The following is a 26,503-nucleotide window of genomic DNA, read 5'->3' on the forward strand; positions in this document are numbered from 1 at the left end:
AAAACCCGCCACAGTGAGTGCTTGGCTACACTTGAGAGTTACAGCGCTGGTGGTGGCTTTAGAGCGCTGTAACTTACTCCTCGTCCACGCTGGCAAGGCACATACAGCGCTGTCTCTCCCTGGCTACAGCGCTGGTTGTACTCCACATGGACGAGAGGAATAAAGAGAACAGGGCTGGTGCTGCAGCGCTGGAGTGTCAGTGTAAACAGTGATTAATCTTACTATGCTGTAACTGACCTCCGGAATTTTTCCATAATGCTTTTAACTAAAGAACTCTCTTTGTTTTGTTGTGAACTCAGGGCTCCCGGAGCTGCTTATCTAAAAAACAAACACAGCAATTGTTTGCTCCAGCAGAGGCAGGCAGGGAATGTCCAGAGTTAGTGTTTGCTGAGGAGAGAAACAGCGTGGCTGGTGGGGGAGGGAGTCCATCGGAGCAGCTGCTTATCTGGTCTGAAGGCTATTTGCATTTAAGAGTGAATGAGAGAGGGGTGGGGGAAGTGGTCAGAATTTGCAAGGCAGGGAGATGACACAGTGTCAGCTCCAAAAATCCACTCTGTCTCTCTCTCCCCCAAGCTCCCTGTCACACTCCATCCTACCCCCTCTTTTGAAAAGCACTTGCAGCCACTTGAACGCTGGGATAGCTGCACATAATGCATCACTCCCAACACCGCTGCAAATGCTGCAAATGTGGCTTTCCCTACACAGCTGTACGAAGACAGCTTTAACTCCCAGCGCTGTACAGCTGCAAGTGTAGCCAAACCCTCAGTCTCAAAGACCAGGTCAGATGACTCAGGCTTATGAGGCTCAGGCTGCATGGCTAAAAATAGCTGTGTAGATGTTCAGGCTTGGGCTGGAGTCTGGGTTTTGAAACCCTCTCCACTCGCAGGGACTCAGAGCCCGGGCTCCAGCCTGAGACCAAATGTCTGCATTGCAATTTGATAGCCCTGGAGCCCAAGCCCCATGAATCTGAGTCAGCAGACCTGGGCCAGAGGCGGCCGCACCTCGGGCCTTTTATCTCAGTGTAGTCATTTCCTTAGCTGCTGTAAATCAGCGTAGCTCCATTAAGGGTTGTGTTTCTGTAGTGTAATTATCACTAAAATAAGAGATACAACACATGCATTAATTGAACAATAGCCATTTGCACCTCATTTTGGAGCCCACCCCTCTGAAAACCTTGCAAATGGAAAAGCCCATCATTCAACAATGCTGCTATTGTGCATGACAGAGCAGTTTCTAGTGTGATCAGCTGGTTGGCTGCTGATGTTCCACTGGAATAGTAATAATGCAGAGCACTGACTAATGCTTCCTTCATGACTACATTGGGAAGTAACCTGTCAACAATTTTTAGCTGCTAGTATTTCCTTTCCATGGACAGGGTGCAAAAAGATCACTGTTCAGAATAATTCTCTGCTTGATGGATTTCTGTATAACCCAGATCAGGGGCAGGCAACCTATGGCATGGATGCCAAAGGTGGCACGCGAGCTGATTTTCAGTGGCACTCACACTGCCTGGGTCCTGGCCACTGGTCCGGGGAGGCTCTGCATTTTAATTTAATTTTAAATGAAGCTTCTTAAACATTTTAAAAACCTTAGTTACTTTACAGACAACAATAGTTTAGTTATATATTATAGACTTATAGAAAGAGACCTTTGAAAAATGTTAAAATGTATTACTGGCACCCGAAACCTTAAATCAGAGTGACTAAATGAGACTCGGCACATCACTTCTGAAAGATTGCCAACCCCTGACCCAGATCATACCTAGGCCTGGTCTGTCAAATTCCTAGCCCACTTTACAGATTAGGATGCTAGTGAAATTAAATATTTGATCTAAAAAATTAATGGCCCTCTATAACTGGCTATGGAGAATTTCCCTGTGTAGGCACATAGCTGGCGTAATGGCACTATGCGACTCACCCAGCAGCTGCCCATGGAGGGGTCATTTTGGGGACATTTCTATAGAAAAGGAGCATGCACTGCCACACTCCAGCTACCTCTGACTCCTGAAATAGCCCCTAGGATCCACAGGCAGCTGGGTAGACATAAGGACAGCCCCTGAGACTGCTTTGTCTTCATCAGGGATTGGGCCAATCCCAGAATCAGAGCAAATTTCAAGCAATTATTAGGCAATTTTTCCAGAGGGGGAATTGTGAATTTGTAAAATACAAGTGTAACACATCCTGCCACAATGTAGTGCTGTCTCCTTTCATAGAGGTTTATGATCCCATTACTGGGTTTGTGCTAACAGAGTTGGATCTTTTAGCTCAGGCAGGACATGTTCATGCTTTTAGACCCAGACCTCCAAGGTTCAATCCCCATCCAGGAGCATCGGATCATGTTACACGGGTATTCACCTTGACTATCTGATACAAAGAGTTATGCGCATCCAGTCAAAAAAGATGAAGACACCATGTAACCGATGCATCCATTCAAAATGTTCTAAATTTTAAATGCTCCCAAGAAGCCACCTGCAAATCAGCAACACAGCAAGAATTAGTCAGGGACACTGTTCAAAGAATGATAAATAAATCTGAGAAAAACATGATCTGCTTTATGGATGATTCATTAGGAGGAAAAGCAAAATTGGTCTCATAAATAATCTTTTAAGAATTATTCTCCCAGCTCTATTACTAATGCACTGTTGCTATAGGGTACATTAGGGATCTTTACTGTGAATCATTGAGGAATGCAATAGTCCCATTTCTGCTGAGAGATCAAAGACCATTTATCTCAGCGCTCCCAGTTCCCAGGGGATCATAGGTATCAGAGATAGGAAAGAAGTATGAGGTTGGTGAATCCATTGATGTGCATGAGAGAGGGAGCAGGTACTAGATATTACACTGAATCTCAGCCAAAAGGCTGGGGGTTTTCCAGGCAGGTGACAAAACTACAAGTGTCAAGCAAAGAAAACTCATCCTATTGCTATTAAATAAAATAATGATGACAATAAAAATCAGTGCAGCATCCTTGGCTCATGTCAGCTCTTGTTTCACTTCCCAGTAACTAACCAGAAAAGCCCACAGACTTTGACCTGTGACAGTGCCTAGATAGGAATGGCTGGGGGCTGAGAAGAGCACATTTCCAAATGTCATGCCCAGGGAGTATCTTTCCACGCACCTCACTGGGTCTTTGGAACAACCAGAGAAGGGACAAGTGTAAGAAAATTCTGGCCATGATTTACATGGAGCCTGGTGCTGGCTAAGAAAGGACTTTGAGAGCCAGGTCCTCAGCTGGTGTAAATCAGCGTAACTCTACTGAAGTCAATGGAGTTGCATAGGTTTACACAAGTTGAGGATCTGGCCTCAAGAGCATAGTGAGTGCTGTGTGGATACTCAAGCACAATCAGTCGTGCTCAGAGTCACGCACCTCACTGTCAAGTCTCAGTGCTTTGATTCAAGGAACCTAGGGACAAAACAGGGCTTTTACTAGTGGAAGTCATGTCGTGATGCTACGCATCATGCTGCATCAGCGTCATTTAGAGCTTGACTGTAACCACTTTGCCCATTGCTGCCAGTCCATTCCTCACCTCCACATTTGGCACAGATTTTGTTTCCGGAGGAAGCAGGTAGCCTCCAGTCTGCAGCAGTTTGCCTGACTCTGTGGTTTCTGTCAGTGTAACTGTTCTTGGCCATTTCTCATTCAGAACAGCCTGTGGAATTAAAAGTCTCTCTGAAGGGTAGAGTCTAGTGGTTAAAACAGGGGGCACTGGAAAACCAGACTCCTGGGTTCACGTCCTGGCTGTATTATTACCGGTACTGCCGTAATGCTCAGGGCCCCTAGTAAACGGACCAGAACACCATTGTGCCAGGCGCTGCACAGTAGAACCTCAGAGTTACGAACACCTTGGGAATGGAGGTTGTTTGCAACTCTGAAATGTTCATACCTGTGAACAAGATGTTCTGGTTGTTCTTTCAGAAGTTTACAACATTGACTTAACACAGCTTTGAAACTTTACTATGCAGAAGAAAAATGCTGCATTTAACCATCGTAATTTAAATGAAAGAAGCACAGAAAGTTTTCTTACCACTTCAAATCTTTTTTTAAACTTCCACTTTACTTTTTTAGTAATTTACATTTAACACCGTACTGTAGTGTGTGTGTGTGTGTGTGTGTGTGTGTGTGTGTGTGTGTGTGTGTGTGTGTGTGTGTGTGTGTGTGTGTGTGTGTGTGTGTGTGTGTGTGTGTGTGTGTGTGTGTGTGTGTGTGTGTGTGTGTTTGCTGCTCCCTGATTGTGAGGTGCGTGGTTGAGTGGTCTCTTCGTAACTTTGAGGTTCTGCTGTATAAACACAGTCCCTGCCCCAGGGGTCTAGGAGCATTATGTAGTGGTTATAGCACGAGACTGTGAGTCAGAGGACTGGTTTTATTCCCATCTCTCTCATGGACTCCCTTTGTGACTTTGGGCAAATCACATTTCTTCTCTGTGCCTCAGTTTCACCCGCTTCAAAATGGGTGCAATAAGTACCCACTTCCCAGAGGGTTGCCATGGCTAACTAATGAATGGCTGTAGGATGAAAGGTATTACAGAAGGGCAAAGTATTTAATTTTTGCTAAGCAAGGAAAAAAGGAAACAGGCTCAGGTTTCTTTTCTTTATTATGATGAATGTTAACTGTTTAGTTGGGATTTTATTGAGAGCATCGTTTTTTCTGAACTGCTGTTTTGACGTCTGTTTATTTTCTTTCCATCTGAGCCCAGCACTGACCAATGAAGTCATTGTTACAATGCACACATAGTGTAAGTTCTATACTTTGGTCTAAATATCTACTCTTCCTGCTTAATCCAGTTACCTACCTAATCTAGCTACTTAACCTAACTACCTACTTCTTCTGTTTACGCATCTCCTCTATCTGCCTGCCCGTGTACATACGCAATCCAGCACCCGCTTACCCAAACTGTCTACTGAACCTAGCTACCTACTTAATCTGTTTAACCTAATTTAATCTAGCTACCTAGCTATTATGTCTACATGCCTCTTTACACAACCCCAACTAATCCCTGCCTACCTACCCGCTTAACCTATCTACCTACTTAATCTACTTCCCTGCCTACCTTTATTCCTAATTATCTATTTATTTCCGGGTTTAATACTATTTACCTACCTGCTCTGTCTACATAACCTATCTAGCTAATCTACCTACCTAATCTATTCTAGGCATTTATAATGTGTCCATCACTGTAGCATCTAGACAGCAATATCTGTATGTGCCAATCTAAGTTATACCTGAAGCACTGCGTACTTTCTCCCTGCTGCCCCATGCCACTGTCCAGCATTAACCAGCCTGAAATCATTTCTCTGTGCTAATGAGCGTTAAGCTGCAGTTTTTCCTTTTGCATAGCACATCTGACCTGCTGAGACCCAAAGATGCCATTTCCAGCGAGAGATGAGTCTGAGCAGCAGTAGTTCAGATCTGGGATCCAAACAGCCTCAAAACTCAAGGCGGGTCAGATCCAGAGGTTTAGTTTGGCCCATGATAGAGCTAAGGCACCAGTCACAACACCCAGATCTGGGTTCAGACTTGCCCAGCATTCATGGTTCTTGGATCTTGAATTCTGGCCCAGGCCACTGTCTGTTTAAATTATCAAAAAAAAAATCTTTAAAATTATATGGCCTTTTATTTCTGTTGGTAACTTAATTAGGAGCAAGAGAAGAAACCCAAGCCAGTGTTAGAAGCAGGAGGCAGGATGGATTACAGAGACAGTTGACTTTTTTATTAGGGCCATTTATCTTTTGTAAAATTTAACCTTCCCCTGAACAAAAAGTGAGTGGTGGCAGGGTAGCATGTGTATACTAAACATGTCAGCTAAGTCAGTCGTTCAGAATGAGATTGCATGACCAGGAATGCATTATAACCTCACTTGGGCTTGGTCTACACTACGCGTTTAAACCGATTTTAACTGCATTAAACTGATTTAACGATGTACCCGTCCACACTACGAGGCCCTTTACATCGATATAAAGGGCTCTTTAAATTGGTTTCATGTACTGCTTCCCCAAACGATGAGGGTAGCATAAACATTGGTATTACCATATCGATTAGAGTGGTGGCCGCAAATAACGATTGGCCTCCGCGGTACCACAGTGCACCACTTGACCGGCTCTGGCAACCAGCAATCTGAACTCGGATGCAGTGCCAGGTAAACCGAAACCCGCGAATTTGGATTTTTCATTTCCTTTTGCCACAGGTCTGATCACACGGTGGATCGGTCCAAATCCAAAAGACTCCAGCACTGCCCGTTCGGGAGATCTGGATCTGACTGTTGTCGTGTGTATGGTAACAAATCTGGTTATCACAGCTCGTCAGAAGACGAAATGCCAAGGTTTGCAGAAAAAAAATTCCAGCTAACAGTGCTGCCGTGACAGGCAACGGGAACAGAGACTAAATGGAACTCTCATAGGGAGGAGGGAGAGGCGTACTGAGGACTCCAGTATACCACATCCACAGCAGTCTCCGAAAGCATGTGCATCTGGCTGAGCTCCCAATGCCTGTAGGGTCAAACACATGTCCGGCGTTGGTTCAGGAAGTATCTCGTCAATTTACTCCCTCACTTGAAAGAAAAGGGAAGAAATAGTTTCTTGACTTCTTTCAATGGTCCCCTATTCTACTGAACTGCTGCTGTGATGCACTGTGCACGCACATGAAGAGCAGTATCCCACTCCTCTCCCTTCCCGTGTAGCAGAACGGTACAATAGACTGATAGCCCATCACACATCACCCGGTGAAGTGCTCCGGCTGGCCTCAGTGATGCTGGCCGCGTTGCTGGGTTAAAAAGACTCCCGCATCCGCAGTAGAGATACAGAATGCGGAACGTTCATCAACATAGCAACTGGGGCTGAGCCCATCACCCCCCCCTTTCCTGGTGTAAAGAAAAATGTGTACTTGCCTGACACTCATAGGTAGTGGCATGCTGGGCTCCTCTAACCCCGCACGCTTAAGTCCTGCAATGACTGCATAGCCGGGGGCTCCTCTCCCCTCATTTTATCACTAACAAGTCACTGTTTTTATTCCGCATTCTTATAACTCATGACACAACATGGGGGGGACTCTGCCACGGTAGCCAGGAAAGTTGGGGGAAGAAGGAAGCAATGGGTGAGTTGTTGCAGTGAGACTCCCCGTGATGGGCTGTGGCTCATATTTCTGCGGGATCTGACAAGAGCACTGTGCTCTGATACACTGGTTCTCTAGTCACTTGCCCATTCTGCAGGGAATGACTCATTCTTAGAAACATAAAGGAGGGATTGATTCGGGGGTCATTCCCAGTTTTGCTTTTGCGCCCCCACGATTCTTCAGTGGGGGACCCGATGATACAGCAGACAGTTACAGAGGAACAGATAACCGTCATCTCATTGCCAATTCAAGGAAGCAGCAGACAGTAGCAGAAGCAACTGATAACCGTCTGCTGCTATCATGCAAAAGCAAATGAATGGCTGCTGGTGTAGGCTGGAGTGATCCCGTCTGTCCGCAGCAATCCAGTTACACATACGGTGAACTGTAAAAAAAAAAAAAGTACTGAACGGGCTCCATGGTTGCCATGCTATGGTGTCTGCCAGGGCAATCCAGGGAAAAAGGGCGTGAAATGATTGTCTGCCATTGCTTTCCCGGAAGGAATGAGTGACAACGTTTATCCAGAACTAGCCGCGACAATGATTTTTGCCCCATCAGCCACTGGGCTCTCAACCCAGAATTCTAAAGGGCGGGGGAGACTGCGGGAACTATGGGATAGCTATGGAATAGCTACCCACAGTGCAACGCTCCAGAAATCGATGCTAGCCTCAGACCATGGACGCACACCGTCGAATTAATGAGCTTAGTGTGGCTGCGTGCACTCAACTTTATACAATCTGTTTTATAAAACCGGTTTATGTAAAATCGGAATAATCCCATAGTGTAGACGTACCCTTGGGTTTCACTGTTGGCAGCTCTGCAATAAAGGTATTTGTAGAAGATGGGACCAGGGGCTGGGGGATATGGTTTCTGTGGTTTAATTTACCACTGTTAGTGGGGAGGAGTCTGAGCCCCACTTCTCTGCACCAGCAGTTGTTAAATGGAGCCCAGAGCCCCGATTCCCAGAGATTCTTTCTGTGCTTCACCGACAGAGGGGACTGGCTTTCTCACCTGTCGTACCGCCTCACACTCTGTTCCTTCAGCAGCACCCAGTCTTTATCCCCTACTTTTATTACAGGGTTTCCAGAGGTAGGATCCCTAAACCCAGGCCCCAGTAATATGTCTCAGTGGAGGTTGGAGTGAACAGGCTTTGATGCTACAGTGATGGGTGCTATAGAAAACCCAGAGACAGAGAGAGACCCTTGCAGTGTCCTAGGGGCAGGTGGCCCACATCCAGTTCACAAGCTGCAACTGCCTTGCTCAACCAGGAATCCTTAGGCCTTCATAGGCTTGGCTAGGTCAGGCTTGCAACCATGATGAATTCCTCCTCAGCGCACCCCCAGGGAGGGAGGGAGAATCATTATCTCCTGTCTACAGCTGGAACAACAAGCGGAGAGATTAAAGGAGAATCTGTAGGAGAGTAGGGAACTGAACCTGAGTCACAGGCTAACACCCTAACCACAAGGGCATCCCTCCTCCCACTCTGTGGCAAGAGCTGCAGAAGTGGAATAGAACTCCTCCAAGAAAAGCCTCAGTATACATATGTACATATGAGATGCATGCACACACACCAGTATAAGGGAGAGAGAACTGCAAGTGCATATAACTTTTATTTTGGGAAAAAAAACATTTTTTTTAAGGACTATTTGCAAGGAAATAGTTTTCCAGGAAAACAACCCAGTGCGTTCCAGACACCTCTTGCCCCTGAGCTATTATTAAAGATGGTTTACATACATGGGAGGGATCAAAAGGAGATGACCCATGTCTTCTTCAGGGGTACAACCACCACCATACTGAGAGAAGATACTGCAAGCCCCTCGTCATTTGAGGCGGCATGATGTGTGTCTTACTGCTCCCCATGTACTGTGTCCCCATGTCCCCTCACTGGAGGTCCCCTGCTGCCCCCAGTCATATTGGGGCAGTCAGGAATCACTGGAGGGCTCTGAGGAAGTGATCTATGGAACAACAGGCTTTCCGGAAAACTTTAATAAAGCAAAACAGAGTCGGATAATAGCTACAGTATGGCTTTCAAGTATACATGTAACCCCTCCCCCCATCCCTCACGCATAAAGTTTCACAGAGGGCTGCCACCAGTCTTGATTGTCAAGGGACAAGTCCCCCTCTAGGACAATGTTGAGCCCTTCTCTGCTTTGCAAGCCAGACGGGCAGGACATTACAAGCTTCCTCCTGAAATCCGTCTGTCACCACACTTGCCCCCATTCTCGGCTGTCCGGAATTGGGGAGGTGGCTGCAAGGAATGGGTGAGTTAGGCATGATTCTGTAGCTCAAACTAATGCCCTTGAACTCCTGACCCTCTTCACACATCACACTGAATGCTCTGATTTCGGTTTCACCTCTCCCTGCTTTTCTATTTTTGTTTCCACTCCAATCAAGAATTCAGATGCCTAGTGCCACTCCGTTCCCTTAAGACCCTTCCTCGGGAGACCTCAGCAGCCACAGAGCCACATCAGGGACAGGAAAGGGAAGTGAGGCAAGCATGGTAGCTCTGACAATCCCCAGCTGATGTTTGGCCTCTAGGGGACCAGAGCCAGCTGGCAGGGTCTGGGGGGGTGCTGCTGTAAACTGCTCTGGGACCAAGACAGAGAATCAGGGAGCTATAACTGGCTTCCTGCCAGCTACCTGTCTGCTGCCACTGAGACTTACCACTTATGCTGGGCCCTGTGATGGCTGGACATTCAGCTGGAAGGGGTGACAGATGGGAACCCTGTGGGGATGCCGTACTAAGGAGTCCATTAGAGCACAGCCCCCTGGGAGAATCAACCCCTGCCTAACCCCCAACAGTCAGTAAAATCTCATGGTCCCTGGTACCAACAGTTGGGGCTAGAACTGAAGCTGGGAAGCAGGGATTGTTCCTCATCCACATCCCTCACTTCAGTCTATCTCCTAGTCAAATACCTTTCCCCTCTATAGCTGGCTGCCAGTTCAGAACCTGAACAACACCCAGCAATCTGTATTAATCCCTCCCCTCCCACTCCCGTGTAAGAACTAGATCACTGCCAAACATTCCTCTTCCAGCACCCACCTGTCTCCTCCTGAGCATCTCACTCGGATCCGCAATTCTGTCTGTCCCCACTGTGGGGGACGAGCATGCCATACTAGGTGTCACTTTTGTAGTGGTTTGGCCACAGCTCCCCACAAGTTAGTACCATGTGCCTAGGAGTATTACAGTAGGACTCGGCAGGGAAACCCCTGCTGTTCAGTGCTGCAAACACCCACGTTTTCTTAACAGGAACAAGGAGGAGTTACAAGGCAGGCTGTTAGCCTCTAGCGTACACTCTGTTAAGGACTCCAGTCAACTTCATCACCACACGCCACAGGCATCTTTACACGCTGGGTGCTTTCACCGCAGTTTGGTGGTTTGGGATTATTATGAGGACTGTAACCTAGTTCCCCCTTCATAGGGCTTTCATTTCCTTAAAGCAAAGAGGGCTCCTTCCAAGAAAAAAAAAGGGGGGGTGCGAAATTGGTGGCATTGCTTAACCCAGAGACTGAAATGCTCTGTGCACAGCACAGGCAGCCAGGGGTGTCATTTGCTGTGGGGCAAGCGGGGCAGTTGCCTCCCCTCCCCCAGATTTTTCATAGGTCTATGCTTTTGGGGACAGGGCTGGGAATGGGCAAGGAAAGCCTTTTCTCCTTGGCCCTGCAGGTTCGACACCAGCGCGGAGGAGAGAGAGAACACACACACCAATCCTCCCAGCTTTGCAGGCTAGAATATAATCACATATAATGTTCTATATGTCGACACAACTTTGCTCCACCGCCTGCCTCTTCCCCCCAACAGTTTTCTGAAATAACACCCCTGCAGACAGCCCCACTTCAAGCTTCTTCTGCTGACACAGCTAATAAGGGCCAATGGTGGTGGAGATTAAGGTAGATACCCGTCCACAGCTCTCTGGACTGAGCTCACCCACTTGTTCTACACAGATTTTTTGGTCCTCTCTCTCCTCCGCGCTGGTGTCGAACCTGCAGGGCCAAGGAGAAAAGGCTTTCCTTGCCCATTCCCAGCCCTGTCCCCAAAAGCATCCAGTCCCTCCCTGACCAGCAGCCCAATTAAAAACAGATGAAAACGACAGCTCAGAACACAGACCCTAAGGCAGCTCCTAATGAGTGCTGGGTTTAACAGATGAAACGTGGGGCCAGCTGGACCAATGTAAGATACTGTTAAAAATCACACAGCAGCCTTCCCCACTGGATTCTATCCCTTTTTCAAGGTAGGTTCCAAATAGACAAACTTAAGATATCCCTCCTCCACTCCTCTCCTCAGTGCCTCTGGTAGCTATCTACTTGTGCAACAGTGCCAGCCAGAGACTGAATACAGTACTGCAGATCAGTAATTCATTTAGCAGCTCCTTGCCCTATTTGTCTCATCTCCCAGTTCAAACCTGCCTTTTGTCCACTTAGAAATTAGTGCTAGCAACAGGGATGATTTTCTAGTAAGGTTACGGGGGTAACAAGCAAATGCCCCCATATGGTCCTTGCAGTGGGTTGAGTTTGACGGTGCCCTGTTGAATATTTTTGGAGGTGGCAGAGAATAAAAGCGGTAAACAAAGCAAAGGTTCAAGTTTTAAAGATTCCCTTCTTGGGTCCCATATCACTGACTCCACTGGGACTTGATCACTTACCATAAAGCATCTTATTAAAAAAAAAAATCTACTAGCCTTGAATCTGGTTCCTGGGAAATTGGTTGAAACAAAAAAACAAATAATTCACACATCTGGCAGATTCATAGATTGCAAGGGCAGAAAGGATCACTGCAGTCATCTTGTCTGACCTCCTGAATAGCCCAGGCCACAGAACTTCTCCAAAATAATTTCTAGAGCAGATAGTCTAGAAAAAAACATCAAATCATGATTAAAAATGGTCATTGATGGAGAATCCAGCATGGCCCTTGGTAAACTGTTCTGGATCAAAATGATAAGTCAGCATGGTTCTTACAAAGGAAAATCATGTCTCACTAATCTTCAAGAGTGCTTGGAACATATCAGTAGAGCCTGTTGTCATAATTTATTTAGACTTTCCAAAGGCCTCTGACAAGGTCTTGCACAAGAGGCTATTAAAGAAACTAATTAGTCATGAAGAATCCCTGGCATGGGTCAACAAGATTAACAGCAGATGCCTCAAGGTGCTGTACTAGGTCTGGAGTTCAGTGTCAACTGGAAGAGAGGGTGAGCACTGCAGTGGCAAAATTTGCAGATAATACCCAGTTATTTAGGTTTGGCGAGACCAGAGAGAAAACCGAAGAACTCCAGAGGGACCTAATCAAGCCAGATGAACTGGCAACATGATGGGAAGTGATGCTTAGTGTTGATCACTGCAAGGTAATGCACACTGAAGGGGGGAGGGGAAAGAGCTCATACAGCGTACAGGGTTCCAAATTAACTGTATCAACTCAGGAGACGGGCCTGGATGTCACAGCTCAGTGAGACCTTCACTCAGTATGTAGCTGGTGAAAAACAGTGAACAAGATGGCAGGATGTATAAGGAGTCAGATGCAGCACGCTACGGAAAATATTCTAATGTTTTTAAAAATCTGTGGTTTGCGGATACTGTGTGTAGTACCGGGAACCCCATTTCCAAAAGGATATTGCATAACAAGAGGAGGTTCAGAGACAGGTGAAGAGAATGGTCAAGGGCCTGGAAGAACACTCATATGAGGGGAAGTTTGCTACCACTTTACCTTAGAAAGGAGAAAAATAGAAGAGGACAAGTATATCAAATAATGAATGGTCTAGAGAAGGGGAGCTAACGTTCTCCTTTCCTGAGCAAGGAGACATTCAATCAACAAAAGCTGGGTCATTCTAACCAATAAGAGGAAATGCCATATAGACTATAATTAGATAGAGGAACCAGTGCAGATGTTGCTGAGGATTAGCATTTAGCAGGATTCAAAGAGGGCGTGGGAATTTAGATGGATAACAGGAATAGCCCGAATTACCACATTTAATGCTAATACAAATTTCAGAAGGGATATTAAACATCATGCTTCAGGGTTAAAGCCAATCTCTTAACTATTAGGGATTAGGATGAGGCCTTCATGGGGGCAGATTACCCACGTTTTCCTACAGTGGGCTTCTTTCACTTTCTTCTGAAGCACCAGGCCACAGTCTGAGCCAGGTTACCAGACTAGACAAGGCACGGGTCTGATGCACTCTGGCAATCCCTACGAGATCCACCACTGCAACTGCCTAGAAGAGTAATCACAGCATCCCTTTACCAGCCACCCCAGCTGCCTTCTCCCATCCTACTCCAGTAAGCTGTGCACTGCAGCCAGCAAAGGTTCACGACACAGGCAAGAACGGAAAAATCCCTGATAACGCTTGAGATACTTTTAGTCTTAGTGCTGATGGTGCTTCTATCCAGTCTCCAGGATAAAATTAAGTAGCTTTGGCCCTAGCTACAGTAGCCTTTAGACAGGAGCCATGTCCTCAGTTTCAGGGCACTGAAGCCATATATTAGCTGATAACTGGCTCTCCCACTCTCCTTTGACCAGAAGATAGTTTGGCTCCCTCCCCACTGGCTGGCCAAACAGTGCTAGAAACGGAGTTAGCAGGAATTGGGTCTAAACCCAGTCTGAGGCCCAGGTGGACACAGCCTAAATCCAGTCACAGTTTGCAAGCTTTACACAGTAACCTGAAGTGGGAAGCACAGATGAACCCAAGCCTCAGATCCAGATTTAGAAACTCCACGCTCACTGCACAAAAGCTCAGGGGATTTCAAAGCGGGGGCTCTGCTTTGCCGTCACTCTGAATAACTGCCAACAGGGAGCGGTTTACAATCTCCAATCATGGACAGAAATACAGGAGTCAAGTGAGAGGGGCCCTGCCAGACAGATTCTCCATAGAAAGGTTTGTGGATGAAGACCATCATCTGCTGGGCCTGTAAGCCAAACACTGCAGACTTGGGATGGTGCATCACAACCCAAAACATTCACTCTTGATTTACCCCAGGATTTTTAACTGACCATATTTTAGTGTTTGAAAACCAGCCGTTCCCTTATACACCTGCTGCCACCCTGAAGTTCAGGCTTCTGTGTTCCCCTAGGAAGGGCTGGCAACCAGGACCACTAGCACAGTTCTAGGATGCTGCTCTGTTTAGGTGTCTGCGATGTCCCTGGGAGGAAAAGCAGATCTCCAAATTCAGATCCTGACAGGATCAGTCTGTCATTTTGTCTGGGGGCAACTGGATTTCTAGTCATGATTGTCACATGCCAAACAGTGTATTTGTTTAGAGGTGGACACAGATGTTCTTTTAAAGTAACCGGAAAACTAAGAATCTGGGCTTGGTAGGCTGGAAGCAAGAGAAGGTAAGAGCAAACCCCCCTGGACTCTCCAGCACTGGCTGACCCCCTCCAATGACTTACAAGCAGAGACTAACAGCTGTGGCTATAATCCTGTTATGCGAAGGCAGGAGAGATCTGGGCTGAGATCCATTAGAGGATGTTCTGTGCCTTTCCCTGGGAGGGCTCTTGAGAATGCCACTGAGTGGATGCAGGAGACACGTGCATTACTTTAACAACATTTGTTCCTCTAATGGGGCTTCTCCACTTCCTGTACAGTGCAGGAGCCTGTAACCCTCGCCTATCGCTGCATGCTGGGAATGTCATCGTGCTGATGTTCCTGACTGCTGCCCCACTCCCCCAAAATCCCCCCATTAACGCCTCTCTGTGTAGTCCTTGGCAGTCTCCCCACGGATGGCAGTCTCTCCGTGGATGGTGCTATCTCCGAAGAGGAGTCATCATTTCCAAACTACTCTCTTGTTTGTTCCCTGAGCCCCTCTCTCTCAGTAAATGTCTTTATGACAGAGTGGAATATTGAGAGAGAGAGTTTGGCCAGATCGCCGGCCTCGGCCTCAACTCCAGTCATGGGCTGAAGAAGCGTCGTACCACCAAATGACCCAGCAGGACCACGACCAACACCCCCATCATGTACAATACGTAAACGTTATCCAACTCCAGTGCTGCCACCTAGAAGGAGAGAGAATTGGCAGGTGAAAGACACAGCAACAGGATGATCCAATTGCACTAGTGTTTCTGGCATGCCTGGTACTCAGACATCACCTGGGTTGCTTTTTGGACAAACTTGGCAGCACTGGATTCATTAAAATATGCTCATGCTCCACTCTGCAAATGAATGAGTCAGATTCTGATCCCCCTTTACACCATGGTAAACCCACAGAAACTTCAGATCTTCATCATCAGTGAATAAGCGTTTTCATCCATCAGCCAGCTCTAGGGTACACATAATAGGCATGCCTGCTGCAGCTAAGGGGTCCCATCAGCCCTTTACTTTCAGTACAGCAATTTCGATATAAAAACATAAGAACGGCCAGACTGGCTCAGACCAATGGTCCCTCTAGCCCAGTATTCTGTCTTGTGACAGTGGCCAGTGCCAGATGCTTCAGAAGGACTGAACAGAACAGGTAGTGATCCATCGCCTGTCATCCACTCCCAGCTTCTGGCAGTCAGAGCTAGGGACATCCAGAGCATGGGGTTGCATCCCTGACCATCTTGGCTAATAGCCACTGATGGATCTATCCTCTATGAACTTATATAATTTTTTTTTGAGCCCCATTATAGTTTTGGCCTTCACAAAATCCCCCTGGCAAGGAATTCCACAGATGGACTGTGCATGATGTGAAGAAGTACTTCCTTTTGTTTGTGTTAAAACTGCTGCCCACTAATTTCATTTCCACCTTCTCATAACACAAGAATTAGATTCTCTGTTTCTTCTGTTACAAGAAGGGGTAAATAACACGTCCCTATTCACTTCCTCCACACCATCCATGATTTTTACAGGCCTCTATCATATCCCCCCGCCCTTCCCCCCCCATGGGACAGTTCAACCTCATCTTTTTATACCNGCAGCTGTCTCTTTTACAAGCTGAAAAGTCCCTGTTTTTTTAATCTCTCCTCATATGTTAGTTGCCCTTCTCTGTACCTTTTCCAATTCTAATATGTCTTTTTTGAAATGGGGTGACCAGAACCCCATGCTGGTGTGAGTGAACCACAGATTTATATAGTGGCATTATGATATTTTCCGTCTTATTATCTATCCCTTTCCTAAGGGGATATGGCTCTCATCTCTTCTGTTATCGGACACTCACTAACATGGCAGGAGAAGGACCTCACCCAGAGCTACACTTTCTACGCTGCCCTCAAATTTGGAGTGCCTCATTTTTCAGATGTCCAGCTTTAAACAACCAGGGCCTGATTTGCTGAGCACACTCAACTCCCACCGGAGAGAACAGGAGCTGTGGGCGCCTAGACTTCCTGAGAACTGAGTTGCTTGTACACACAGGGAGGGTGCTTAGGGTACTAGATCTGGGCTGGGGAAACCCCGGTTCAATTCCCTGCTCTGCCACAGGCTCCCTATGTGACCTTAGGCAAGTCGTTTAGCCTCTCTGTGCCTCAGTTTCCCACCCGTACACTGGAGATAATACCACTGGCCTGCTACACAGAGGTCTTGCAAAGGTAAATATGGAAAAGTTTGTGAGGTGCCCAAATATCATGGAGATGGAGGCCATGTAAGTACCTTAGATGAATAGATACTGGTGTTTAAGTGTGGATTAAGTACCTAATTTTAGGTTCCAAGTTTGAACATTTTGGCCTAACTCCTGGCTGCATTCTGATGCCTCCCACTCTGCGTCATAGCACCCCCAACTGGTCAGAGCTCAGCTGCAAGCTCCTCTGACCCAATTTGACCAGCAACACTGCTCACAAGCCGACCTAAGTGAGGAATCGTGCTGACCCGAGCCCGGCTCAGCTGCCCTCCAGAGAAAAAAAAGCCAGGCTCACTTACCCATCCTCCTTGGTCGGCGATCCACTGGGCGATGCGGTTGCGGAGCACGAATTCTGCCACGTAGCGAGCAATGCTCCGGAGGAAGCCGGTCACCCCGTGCTGGTACACATGAATCGCCATCCGGTAACCGAACCCCAGCAGCGCAATCACCCTGCCCCAGTTAATGCCGCTGTCAAACAAGCTGTAACAGAACCAAACCTCCCGGTTAAAAAAAAAAACACACAACACGCTGGTTCTGGTGCTCTGCCGCCCCCTGTTGGGCTGCTCCGTCCACTCACATTACCCTGCAGCTGGTGGACAGGGGTTCACAGGTGTATCCTATGCACCCCCGGAGCACTCTCAGCCCCCAAGCTACATCCTACCCTGACAAATTTAGTAACAGCTTATTGGTGAAAAACAAACACAACTAACTGCACAGTTCTGCTCTCCCACACGCTCAACCACAACCACTAACAGTTTGTGCTCTGTGAGCTGTAGCTATCCTGGAAGGAACACACTCGCCCGGGGCTTTATCTATGCAACAGAGATTTGCAGGTTTAAACAAGACTGGCCCAGGCATATTAGGACATGATTTTTTCTTCGCCTGGATGCATGAAAATTAAATACCTCCCACAGGGCTGGATTCTGATCTCACTTTAGCCTGCCAGCTCTTTAGGGCAAGGATGGACTTCCAACATATATCTGTGCAGCATCAACCCAACAGGGTCCCAGTCCTGATCTGAGCTTCCAGGTGCATACAAACAACAGCTGTTTACATGGGGTTTTGCACCAGTGTCACTATACTAAGTTACTCCTGATTTACACAAGAGTATGTGGGACGAGAATCAGGCCCCGGGTTTTAACCTGGGTGTCTGTCATGGCTATTTCTGTTCGCACCACTGCAGAGAAACTGTTCTAATGCAGGTATCTGTCCTGCCCCACAGCATAAAGATGAGGATCTTCATAGTGCAGATGGGGGCCTTCCAGAGCATCATGGAAAGAGACGAGTTAGTGGAGACGGAGGAAGAAACAACACTGAAAAGGCAGGATGGAGAGTGAGTGACAGAGGTTAATTTACCTGTTTTCTGTGCGTTAACCGCCTCAGGATGGCAAAGCGTGGCTTCCCGAAGAAAGGGAACAGGAAGAAAGGACAGAAGAGACAGTTAGGCAATGTACAGCGTGTGCCCGGGGGCAAGGCGAGGAGAGGAGTATTGGCGTGGAGCCTGTCAGTGTCGAGAAGCTGCCTCCCCTTCCCAGCATTGCCGTGACACAGAGCTAGCATTTGTACAAGGCCTGGCCTAACAAGGGAGGAAATGGATAGGGAATTAGACTGGGCCTCAAGGTTTAATCCCCAGCTCATCCTGAGGCAAAGTGCTTCACCTTCTCTGTGCCTCTGATCCCCAGTTGTGAAAGAGAGCTAAGCTTTCCCCGCATCACAGGGGGCCTGCAGGGATAGAATCCATTGGTGGTTGTGAGGTGCTCAGATACCGTGGTGATGAAGGGCATGAGAGTACTCAGACAGAATGAGGCCTCTAGGGGCTATCACACAATTGGGGAGATAGCCGAGGGGCAAGTGGGAAGCGAACCAGTGTCTCCTCAGGGGCCTTTGGGTTCACCAGACATGCCTGCTGTCTTCCCCTTCACCAGGGGATAAGCCACCTTACCTGTGGCCAGGCAAGCAGTAGCAGCAGAGGGGTGAAGTGCTTTCCTCTATCTCCTCTCTGATATGGGAGGGACAGCTAAAGGGCACATGGGGCCACTGGACTGTATGAAATTCAGCACTCTAGGAAGCTGCCCTGATCCCCCTGCATCTCTGCAGCCACTTCAACACAGCATGCATTAGTCAACGTGCCAAGCCCGTCGGGCTGCTCTTGAAATCGGAAGGTTTCTGGACACCACTAGTCCATTGCTCTGTTTTAGACACAGATAGCAGTCTTCTCCCCTGCGTCCAAGCTATTCTCAGTGCAAAGGGCACCAGGAAACCGATGAGAGAGTCTATTAGGGTGACCAGATGTCCCAATTGTATAGGGACAGTCCCAATTTTAGGGTCTTTTTCTTATATAGGCTCCTATTACCCCCCACCCCATCCCAATTTTTCACACTTGCTGTCTGGTCACCCTAGAGTCTATGCCAGTCCCAGTGTGAATTACAGCAGCCTGGGAGACTGAGGACTGGTGTAACAAAGTGGAGCTCTGCCCTTCCCCCTTCTCGGGGGTGGAACATGCCCAGCCCAGGAGCCAGGACCATCAGCTTTATGCCAGCTCAGAGTTCACACAGGGATGGTCAGTTACAGCCAGAATCCAGTCCCTTTTGCATAGCCCAAGGAGCTGGGAGGATCACATGGGAAGATCTAGCCCTGTGCGTTTTCTGCACTACCAGAACAGGCTCCCTCTCCACCCACTGACCTCTAAAAAAGACTCTCCTCCCACTGCGAAGAGCAACCTAGATGATCAGAGTCCCAACTCCTCAGACTCTTTGCTTTCACTTTTTACCCCCCACATCCACTCCCAGCCCCGCAACAACCGGGCAGGAGGACTATGAAGTAACGAGATCTGCGTGGTACCTAAGATCAAAGGCTAGAATGAGCTGGTTCAAGGTGTCTGATTGTCAGAGGCACTGAGGCCCTGCAGGGCCCACTGCCTGAAGCTGTGTTTGCTTAGCACCGACTGGAAATCAGGCCCTGCGCTTTTAACCGTCAAGCCTTTCTGATTGTGAAGAAAAACTTTCCCAGTGGGGGCTGACGCAGCACTGCCCAAGAATGAAACAGTGACTATATTCCCCTCTTGTGCTAGTTTTACACCAGTGTAACTCCAGACATCAGTAAAATCCCTCCTGATGTCACAGAGAGGAGAGTCAAGCCCCACAGCTTTGCCAGCTCAACTAGTGTTTAGTTGTCATGATAAGGCTTGAGAGTGATGGGGCAGATTTTCACCACAGGAGGCCAGCAGGCCATCCATCCTTCTGCATATGCTCACTAGCATGTGCAAGGACTGCCAGTTCATTTTCAAATGGGACCAAAGACCCATTTACACACTGCCAACATCTGACATGGATGTATGATGACAGGCACAAAAGCAGAGAGGCGGAAAATGCAGGCATATTTCAGACACTGCTTCATGAAATGCCAGCCTTCCATTGTGAAGTAGTTCACGGCTGATACCAGCTTCTCCGGGACTGTGGGCTGGGGTTAGCGGGGAATTTGGGTGCCAGCTATCCTGGTATTGTGAGCAGAGCTTGGGTAAAACAATGCCAATTTTCTCTCCTCTGATTTTCACCCTGCTTGCCAGTCGGACCCTCTCTGCGACATCACCAGCATTCCTTAGGAGTGCTGGGAGCTGGCTGCCTTACCTGGAGGCTATCTTAGTGAAGTACTCGTAGGCATTGTCCTTCGTGGGCTGCAGGGTCTTCAGCATGTTCTGGAACTCTGCGTCATACCGCATGTTGATGTCATCTCCAATGATGGCCAGGCGCCTGCCCACCTGGTTACTGGTGCTGCCAAGAGGATGGAAAGTATTAGAGATGGGCCCAACTTCCATGCAGGCCCAGGAGGATGAAGGGTCAGGCCACAAATAGGGTGTGAATCCCACCCTGAACATAGATTGTGTTGGGTGATGTACGATTCAGTCAGTAATGGGAAGAGCTTTACCTGCCCGGCTCCTGCTGGATCTCTGCAATCTCGGGGTCCATCGGCACCTCCCCTCCGCCCTCTTCCCTCTCCTGCTGGTAGCGGTGGAAGGCATAGCTCCGGAACACCTCCTCGGTCTCCTGGGCCACCTGATCTTCTGAGGGGGAGACAATGATTGGCAGGGTCAGGCAGGCAGCTCCTCTGGAGTGCACAGGAGTGAGGAAACTCCTCCTTATCCTCATGCTCTTATAACGTTGGGGAAACTGCGGCCTCTCCCATAACCTTTGAGACCGTGTGTCCCCATGGCACTAACCCCTGCGCTGCTGCATTCTTTGTCGTTCTGATGGACCAAATGACCACCATGCTCCTTAGATAGCAAGGCCTTCACACCAGGGACTGGCTCTGCAGATTGGTCTGCACGGATCTGCTGTGATTTGGGGGCTCTAGAAACCAGCAGAAGAGTCCTCTGAGGTTGAAGCACTGTCAGATGCCATGTGAAACACCTGGGCTTGCCCTCTATGCAGAGCTGCACCAGTGTGATTAAATTAAACCAGTGCCAAAGGCGGTCTGGGTGCCCTTATTCTGGCCTGACCTAGTGTTGTTTCAGTTCAGCTGAAGTCAATTAGAAAGGGGTTTAAAATTAACTGAGATTATAATACTCAGATATGCTTTTCATCTCTATCTCTCACACAGAGGTCAGTATCATCATCTCCGTTTTACAGATGGGAAAACTGAAGCACAGAGTAGGGATGTCACTTGCCCAGGTTCACCCAGCAGGCCACTGTCTCCTGAGTCCCTGTCCAGTGCTCTCTCCACTGCCCCACACTGCCTCCCATAATAAAGCCACTCAAACTGAAATAAGCATTTCCACACACGACTATGTACCGATATAACTAAATCAGTTTAACTAAACCAGTGCAATTTTTTAGTTAGATACAGCCGTAGGAACAAGCCTCGCTACAGGATCAAATGAGAGCTGAACTTGGACCTTGGAGGAAGCATATCAGTGGCAAATAGGGTAAGAAAATTAGAGATGTTCAAGACAAAACAAGTCAAGGGCTAACTGGGAGACCCTTTAAAAACACAAGGATTCCCATATCAGAGATACAACCACAGAGCATGGGGCTCCCAGCCCAAGTTCCATGCAGAGAGCACGCTCCAGAAGGAGAGGAATTCAAACAGATGTGATGCAGTCACATCTTGGATAGCCTCTGTTTTTTGGAAGCTCGACTTGAGACTTGGATTTTTCAGAAGTGCTGAGAACCCACAGCTCGTTCGCACTGATTTCAACTGCAGCTGCAGGCGCTCAGCACCTCTGAAAAACCAAGCCCCAACGTGTCCAAAATCAGGCACTGGAAAAAGCCCTAGAGGCTGCCAAAAAAATCAGTGGTCAACTTCAAAGGTGTTAGCTTCATGTTTTATTGCTTTTAAACAAATATGCACCCACACAAACAAACCAGAGCAAACTTTCTTATGAGTGGCTTTCTAAAAATGAGGTGTACAGGAGAATTTTTATCCCCGAGAAGCAATGCCAATTCTCATGATTTTATCACAGGTTTCACAATAGTTGATGTCATTCTTAAAGACCCAGCAGCTGGAGTCAGGTGATTATGTACAAAAAAAATAGTTTCTGGCCTTTGTGTTTGTGGAGAAAACTTGAAAATGCAGATTCCTAACCATTTCAGAGAGTTAGTCAGATAATTTATGGCCAAATGGGAATGCTAGATCATGCAGTCTGATCTCCTTTGTAGCACAGGCCACCAACACACCCTGCACCCGCACACTGACCAGACAACTGAAATGAGACCAAAGTATTACAGCTCCCAGGAGACCAGACTATTAATGAGCCACAGGCAGAGAACAGGAGGGACAGAGGTATATCAATGCCCAAGGCCTCGACAAAGGCAAAGAAAGATTGAGAGATGCCCAGATAATCCTGGCATGTGACCTGTGCCCCAAGTGAAAAAAAAAAAACAACCCAAGTTCACTGCCAAGGTGACCTGGGGAGAAATTCCTTCCTGACCCCACATATGGCAATCGGTTAGACCCTGAGCACATGAGCAAGAACCAGCCAGCCAAGCACCCGAGACAGAGGATGCTCAGTGCCACCTCAGAACTGTGGCTCTTCCAGTCCAATGTCCCATCTCCAGCTGTGCCTCAAAGGAGCGGGGGGAACCCTCCCAGAATACACGAGTGTGGGGAGCAAAATCCCTTCCTGACCCCTGCTGGTGTCTGCCTGAAAATCTGAAGCATGAACTTTCAGGAACATAAGAAATAAACTAGAAGTGAGCCCGATGGCTGCTGAGTGCTCCCCCCATTGTCACAAACAATCCCATCCTAAAATCGTGCTCAAATTTGTTTAGCTTTCTCTTGAAACAAATTAAATTGTTTGGCCCCTCCTCCTTCCCCCTCCCCACTAACTCCTAGTGGAAGCCTGTCCCAGAACCTCACCCCTCTGATGGTTAGAAACCTTCTTCTAATTCCCAGCCTCAGTTTGCTCATGGCCTGTTTATGTCCACTTGTTCTTGTCCCAAAAACGTCCTTCCGCTTAAATAACTGCACCCTCCCTGGTATTCATAGAGAGTAATCCTAGCCCCATCACCTGCTTTATTGCTACATTAAACAAGCCAAGCTCTTCCAGTCTCCTCTCATAAACTAAGCCCTCCATTCCCCGATCATCCTAGTAGCTCTTCTTTGCACCTGTTCCGGTTTGAATTCATCTTTCTTGCACCCGAACTGTAAGCAAGATTCCAGATGAGGTCTTACCAGTGCCTCCTACAAGGGCATGAATCCTTCTCTTCATATAGCTTACGGTCCGAAAGGACCATTAGATCACCTAGCCTGACCTGCATGTCACAGGCCATTGCATTTCACCCAGGTATTGCTGTAAAGAGCCCAATAACGAGTTAAATTAAAACATTTCAGTCCTCTGAAGTCTAAACCATTATGTGCCACCACCAGAGAACAGGAAAGACTGAGGTGCATCGATATAGCAGCCCATTGTAATGGCACGGAATAGATTAGGTGAGATGAGTCAAGTTCAAACACCAGAAGGCAAATGAAAAGAATTCAATATTGATTAGTTTTAAAAATCTCATTCTGTGATTTTTTTTTTGGAGGGCAGCGGCCTAGCACAATTGGGTCCGGGTCCAGGACTAAGACTTCATGCCAATAATAATTTTTGAACACTCGAGGTTGGCGCTACTGCCCATGTATATGCCTTGTTGTTTGTAAGTGCGAATGTCTCAACATGAATTGTTACTGGAATCATAGACGGCCATAAATATCTGACAAGTGGGAGCCAACCCATCAACCCAGCTCGGCATCTCTCTGCAGCCACTGCAGTATTGTTCTCTACAAGGTATTTCCTAACAATACGTCTGGTCTAGTTATAAATAGCCCAAGCGATGGGGCTGCCACTGCTTTCCCTGCAAGGATTCTTGTACAGCTGTATAGATCCGCCGGGTGAGTGTGGACAACGAAGGCTTGCCTAAGCCATTTTTGTGCCATCCCTTCCTATTGATTGCTTGCTATTTGAGCTCACTTACAGCAGTTTGTCTGACAGCTACAAATGTCATCTGGGTTTCTGTGTCCTTTGCGTGACCTGGTGACGACAAACGGAAGAAAGCCGTGCTCTCACACAGCATTGCTTCAGATGCTTTAACCACTCAATTCCACACACATACTCACACCATGTGGATTCAGCAGCATTCCTAGCATCAAACCAGGGACAAAGAATGTTTCCTTTCTATGCCTGAAATGTCTATCTGGAGCACTTGAGCCTTGATCCCTCTGCACAGAGGTGAATTTTAGCATGACTTCAGGCTAGTCGCTTGACTCCCAAAGCCCCAGAGAACTGGGCTGCTGCAAAACAGGAACCTCGCTAAAACCCAGGTGATGCATCTGAAGCAGAGCTGCCCTGCAGAAAGGCTGCTGCTCGCCTTTCCAGACATCCCTACCCCTGCTCTGCACCAGCGGGTATCCAAACCCTCTGCTTTGATAACAAAGACAGAGGAGAGATAAGTCACTAGTACAGCAGGATGGGTCTGAGGCTCAGCTGTAGGTAGGGGGCAGGGGGTGTTTTGGATAAGCCTGTGATTGTTTCTGGACACAGCCGCTTCTTCTCCAGAGTCACGATTGTAAACAGCTCTGGGCTTGGAACGTCAGGTATTCTGGGCTCAACGCATAACATGCAGAACAGTAATGTCACCTGGCTGACTGTGCGAGGAAAAAACAAAGCAGGCCCCCACACACGCTCAGGAAGTGAGCCAGAAGAGTAAAGATGGCTGGATCCATGGAACAAAGGCTGGGATAGAGTTTCCCTGCTGTTATTATGGTGGTGCAGACAGGCATTCTCGACATTGGTGGCTCCCATGCTGGAAGGAAAAATCTAGTGGACACGAGGCCTGTGTTAGGGCTTGTCTCCATTTGGAAATTTACCATAACAGCTATTCCAGAATCAGAATGTCCACATGTAGGGAATCCCCAGCTAAGCATGGCAGCTCTTAAGAACCAATGGTAATAGACACCTTATAACTCCCAGTATTACATAGATCAGGGTCCTATGGTTGACCCCAACCAGCTAATTTGTGTTAAGTTACAAATTGCCTTGTCTATACTACGGTTAAACATGTTAAACAGCACACCTTGCCTAGTGAAGACAAAGGTATTGGCTTAATTAAGACTATTCACCTGCTTAAATATAAAATACATGGATAAGCATTTGTAGGAACAGAGTCTAAATGCCAACACAAGGTGCAAAGCAGTGGAGTACGGGGCCCATATACATTTAAACTCAGGTCTGGGCATGGGCCATTCATATGCATTTCAGAGGTGCCAAGCACTTGCAGTTCCCATTGACTTCAGGCAGATTTGTGGGTCCTTAGCAAGCCTGAGAAATCAAGCCAAGATCACTCCAATAACACAATTATGGCTAGGAAATAGATAACTGGGTAATTGACAAACGGATAGATGGATGCAGACAGTGAGTCAGAGACACTGTGAGGTTACACAAAATTTAGGGACGGAGGGGATGATAAACACACACCCCCCAACCCTCCCCGCCGATACTTTCTGAGGTTGTTTTTAACTTAGCGAGAACAGATTTATTTGGATGTAAACAATTCCCGGACTGTGGCAACGCGGAAGGCAAGGGTGTAGTGCTGGCCAAAGGGGAACCACAAAACGAAACTGACTGACTCACAGTTTCAATGAAACACAGAAGAGTAAATAAACAGCATGAAAAACAAAGAGGAGATAGGCTGAAAAAAAACAAACAAAAAAACAAAAACCACTTTCTGTTTTAAAAACCTCGGATGTTATTACTAGTAAAACAGGGGCAGAAGTATTCTGGGACAGGGCCCGTCTTTTTGTTCTGTGTTTGTACAGCCACTAGCACAAGGGGGTCCTAGTCCAGGACTGAGGTCCTAGGTGATCCAACAATATAAATAATAATCTTTTTGAAATATATATTTTTCAAATGCTACCTGACATCAGTGTAACACCAGCAGGTCTATAATTGAGAAATCTCCTCAACACTTAAAAAAAAAAAAAAGATATGCTGCGTCATGACCAACTCCCAGTACATTCTGCGTCAGATTCTTGGCATGCAGTTGCTCTGCACAGCATACTGCTTAGAGGGGGATTGTGCAAGGTGGCTTAGAGCTCAGCTCCCCTTTGGCTCTGCACTAGAAGGGGATAGTGCAATGTGCTTTACTTCAGCTGGTTACCTGTGGATCAAACTGCAGCCAGGGATCAGTGTGGCGTGGGGGCATCTTGGCCACATCCCTTTCCCGGTAGCCAAGCCCCCTTTTCCCTGCTATGCCAGCAGTGGGGAGAGGGAGCATCATAAAAGCCCCTACCGTGGCTCTACACCCCCCCCCCCACCTTGCACCAGGGTGATCCTCTGGGGCAGCTTCAAGGATACAGTCTCCCTGCAGAGTGGTGCAAAACAGATGCTCTGCAAGGAAGAATCGACCCC

The 26,503-nt window shown here is 47.6% G+C and overlaps 1 protein-coding gene across 2 annotated transcripts in view; it reads right to left on the minus strand.

Moving 5' to 3' along the window:
* Positions 1-5,692: 5,692 nt before the first annotated feature.
* BAK1 (BCL2 antagonist/killer 1) overlaps positions 5,693-26,503 on the minus strand; it is a 39,652-nt gene continuing 18,841 nt past the window's right edge. The window contains exons 3-9 of one of the 2 annotated variants that reach the window (XM_075064917.1): positions 20,545-20,680; positions 20,247-20,390; positions 16,920-17,100; positions 13,512-15,085; positions 10,145-13,474; positions 7,908-8,478; positions 5,693-5,865 (exon numbers count right to left, since the gene is read on the minus strand). In XM_075064917.1, the coding sequence (XP_074921018.1) occupies positions 14,981-15,085; positions 16,920-17,100; positions 20,247-20,390; positions 20,545-20,680 (566 nt within the window). In that variant the 3' untranslated portion in view covers positions 5,693-5,865; positions 7,908-8,478; positions 10,145-13,474; positions 13,512-14,980. Of the gene's footprint in view, positions 5,866-7,907; positions 8,479-8,692; positions 13,475-13,511; positions 15,086-16,919; positions 17,101-20,246; positions 20,391-20,544; positions 20,681-26,503 lie in introns of those variants that run through there. The other variant, XM_075064916.1, reaches the window with a different exon arrangement.

Source organism: Chelonoidis abingdonii, chromosome 4 (assembly GCF_003597395.2).
Source record: "Chelonoidis abingdonii isolate Lonesome George chromosome 4, CheloAbing_2.0, whole genome shotgun sequence".
Taxonomy (NCBI): domain Eukaryota; kingdom Metazoa; phylum Chordata; order Testudines; family Testudinidae; genus Chelonoidis; species Chelonoidis abingdonii.